The sequence below is a fragment of the Furipterus horrens genome, unplaced genomic scaffold (genome assembly GCF_987537825.1).
Source record: "Furipterus horrens unplaced genomic scaffold, mFurHor1.1.pri manual_scaffold_3, whole genome shotgun sequence".
Classification (NCBI taxonomy): domain Eukaryota; kingdom Metazoa; phylum Chordata; class Mammalia; order Chiroptera; family Furipteridae; genus Furipterus; species Furipterus horrens.
This window is the reverse complement of record NW_028327173.1, coordinates 17,587,089-17,590,518: the sequence shown is the minus strand read 5'-3', so window position 1 is coordinate 17,590,518 and position 3,430 is coordinate 17,587,089. Positions and strand designations below refer to the sequence as shown.

At 50.5% G+C, this 3,430-nt stretch overlaps 1 protein-coding gene across 1 annotated transcript; it reads left to right on the top strand.

Annotated features, from left to right (window-relative positions):
• The first annotated feature begins 741 nt into the window (after window positions 1-741).
• On the top strand, window positions 742-2,991 carry IFI6 (interferon alpha inducible protein 6). Its single transcript, XM_090268893.1, has 4 exons — window positions 742-871; window positions 1,215-1,289; window positions 1,370-1,519; window positions 2,637-2,991. The coding sequence occupies exons 1-4, from the start codon at window positions 802-804 to the stop codon at window positions 2,738-2,740; spliced, it is 399 nt and encodes a 132-aa protein (XP_090125019.1). The 5' UTR covers window positions 742-801; the 3' UTR covers window positions 2,741-2,991.
• Window positions 2,992-3,430: the final 439 nt, after the last annotated feature.

The window sequence follows — 3,430 nt, the reverse complement described above, 5'->3', positions numbered from 1 at the left end:
TGACCTGACAAAAGTCACATTAGAGGTGAGTTTGGGGACATATGTATTTTACTATTTTGTGGTATAATGGAAAGAACATAGGTTTTGAATTCCGACAGTCTTAAGTGTGTATCTAAGCTGCACGATTTTACTGTGTGACCTTGGGTAAGTTCCTTAACCCCTCGGTGCTTTCTTTCTGAAAAATGAGGTTGTTGTGAGGACAATGTTTGATGCCTGTAAATATTCAATGCATTGGATGAGTAAGTTGATCAACAACCATTTTTTAGAAAATTATTTGTGACAGGTACTGTTTCAAGTGCTAGGGACACAGTGGTGAATAGTTTCAAAACTCACAGTCACCCTCTAAAAGAGGCTCTATTAATAGCCCCATCTCAGGGATAAGTAAATCGAGACCCGGAGAAGGCTCCAGTATCCTCCTGCCCAAGGTCACACAGGCAGGGACAACAAAATCAAGAACAGAAACCACAGTAATGATGCTAGCCGACATCACTGAGCACGGGCCCCGTGCAAGCACGGCCCATGTGCCAGGCACCTTACCGGAAGAGGATTCCCTCACTGATTTCCATGACCACCGGGTGAGGCAGGAATATCACCGCCGATGTTGCCGCGAGGAAACGGAAACCTTGCGGGATCTTAGAGGGGTGCTGGGCTCAATCTAGAGCACCTCGCTGCTTTTCATGGATTCATCCTCCAATCATAAGGGAAAGCAGCCTAGCGGGTGTGGCTCAAAAATGGCTCTGGTTTGTCTCTTTCCTCTCCCCAGCCCCAGGTCCAGCGACAAAGCAAGCGCGTAGCGCCACCATGCGGCGGGAGGCGACATCGCTCTTTTTGTGCTACCTGCTACTCTACACCTGCGGCGGGGTGGAGGCAGGTAAGGGCGCTGAGGCGAGGGAAGGGCTTTGGGAGAAGGGAGAGGAAAGTTTCAGAACCCTTGGTATGGAGATTCAGGCATGCCTCTGAACGAGAGGAGCTATTACAAAGGACAGTGCAGGCTTGTCATAGCCAGAGCCCCAGATTCGAATCCTGCTCTGTCAGCTCCTCCATTCTACCGACATTTATTCAATGCTAGTTACGTGCCAGGCACGACGCCTTAGGAAAAAAGTCTCTTCCCTTTAGTGAGGCTCTCCCTAGCTCCTGGGGTGTTCTTGGGCATCAGGCACAGAGTAGGAGACTCTGCTCCCTGCTCCACTCTGCTTTGTCCGCTCTACCGACAGGCAAAAGAAAAGACTCGGACTCCCAGGAAGGCTGGGGATTCTGGGACGCTGTGACCTACGCGGCGGTCGGAGGAGGTGGGTCTGGAAGGCTGAAGCTCAGGAAGGTGGGGCGGCCCCGGTCGCGGGCGCTGTCTCACCGCCTCCTCTTCTTCCAGGGCTCCTGGTCATGGGGCTACCCGCTCTGGGCTTCACCACCACCGGCATCGCTGCGAACTCGTTGGCCGCCTCAATGATGAGCTGGTCGGCTGTGGCGAACGGGGGCGGCGTGCCCGCCGGGGGTCTGGTGGCCACGCTGCAGAGCTTGGGTGAGTGGGGGCCCCTGGGACAGAAACACCAGGGCCACATGGCCTCCCTCTTTACTATTCTGAGTCCTTTTCACAGGCCAACTCAGATCTCTGAGGCTGGTATTCTTATAAACCTCACCACACAGTGGGTGAATTGAGGCACCAACTGATTCAGTCATTTATTCAAATTCTCCCAGCTGGCTTGCACTAGAGCCAGGATTCAAACCCAGTCAGTCTGAGTCTTTGCTTTTAGCCTGGTGCCTCACTGATACTTTTGACCATGTCACAACAAGCCTGTTTTCTCATCTGTTAACCAGGATAATCATCCTCAATTTAACATTTTATAAAGCCCCTCAATCTCAGAGACCCAGAGTGGCAGGACAACCGAATTCAATCTCATACCAGCCCTGGTCTCGACTTGCATTTCAGGAACATCATGAAGGGCATAGATACAGAGCTCAGAATGATCCTTATAAAAAACGCACATTCATATCTATCTCTGTGTATCTCTTTCTCTCTCTTTCTCCCTCTCCCCTCTACCCCTCCCCTTTTTTTACTTTTTCTTTCTCCCTGTTTCTCTGAAGCCTCCAAAATCCTAGAGAAAAACCACACCTGACAGACCATCTCTCTGCCTTTCTGAATTCTCCATCTTCTCTCAATTCTGATGATAAAGCCCAAAGAACCAACCCAGAAGAACAGAGCCCTTCTCAGAGGGGGCAGAGGGGGCAGAGGGGAAGACACAGACTAGGTCATAGCCCAGCAGTGGGAAATAAGGGTGTGGGTAGGACTATAAGATGGTTGTTCTCTCTTGCTTGTGAGTCCCCCAGCATCCATAGAGAGGTCTCCACAAAAGTAGCTGTTATTAGCATTATTAATAACACCATGTGTTCACTGCAGACATGAAGAGAATGAGTTGATATTTTGTCTTTTTCATTTCTGAAACACAGCTCTGTTTTGAGGTGGCAAGTTGGGGGAAGGGGATGATAAGATTCACTTTGCAGAAGTCCCATCCCCTCTCAGGGCCTCTGTGTCTCCATCTGAAAATGAAGACGTTGGGCTTGAGCCATGGTTTCCAAATTTTTGGATTCCCAGTCCTGACGCCTGGGCTGCAAGTGACCAAGCTGTACTTCCTTTGCAGGGGCTGGTGGTGGCAGTGCCGTCGTGGCCAAGATTGGTGGGATTCTTGGCTACAGCATCTACAAGCAGCAAGAAAACAAGGCAGCAAAGGAGGAGGATGAGTAGTCAGTCAGAAGCTCCCAAGACACCTACCCCCACCGCCCTCCTTTCAGTTGAAGTCCAGAGCTTTCTGTTACATTTGTGGATGAGCTAGGTGGAAAAGAAAACAAACTATCAGCAAACACTGTCCTGTGAGTTGTCCTTGCTGTGAGAAACCCAGCAAGGTCTGGCACTGGTCTGCCTCATCCACACACCCCACCCTCAATTCGCCCCTAAAGCCAACCACAGCTCCTTGAATACAACCAGTTGATTTTGTCTCTGGGTCTCTGCATGTGCTGTCCTTGCTGCCTTGAATGTTCTTCTGAAGCTCATAACCCAGCTCAGACATCCCCTCCCCCGGGATTCTTTCCCAGCAGAGCTTCTTGCTGTCCTTGTCACACTATGAATGCTCAGGCTGTATTCCACAGTGGTGCTGGGGAGGCAGAGATCAGTTTGTTCTCAGTGAGAGAAGCTTCCAGCTACTTCTCTGATTAGGCAGGAACATCAACACCATATCTCCATTCTCTGAGGAAGCACCAGAATAGTCTCCCTCTGATGGAGAAGGCCAGACTTTTGTCTTGGGGAAAATGTGTAACAGCAGCTTTTAGAGGACTCGGCAAGGCCTCCCTTCCCTCAGAGAACTCTGGGATAGGGTGGACAGTTTGCATCTGGAGCATATGCCTTCTGAGTGGCAAAAGAAGGCCAACCCAAGCCTTT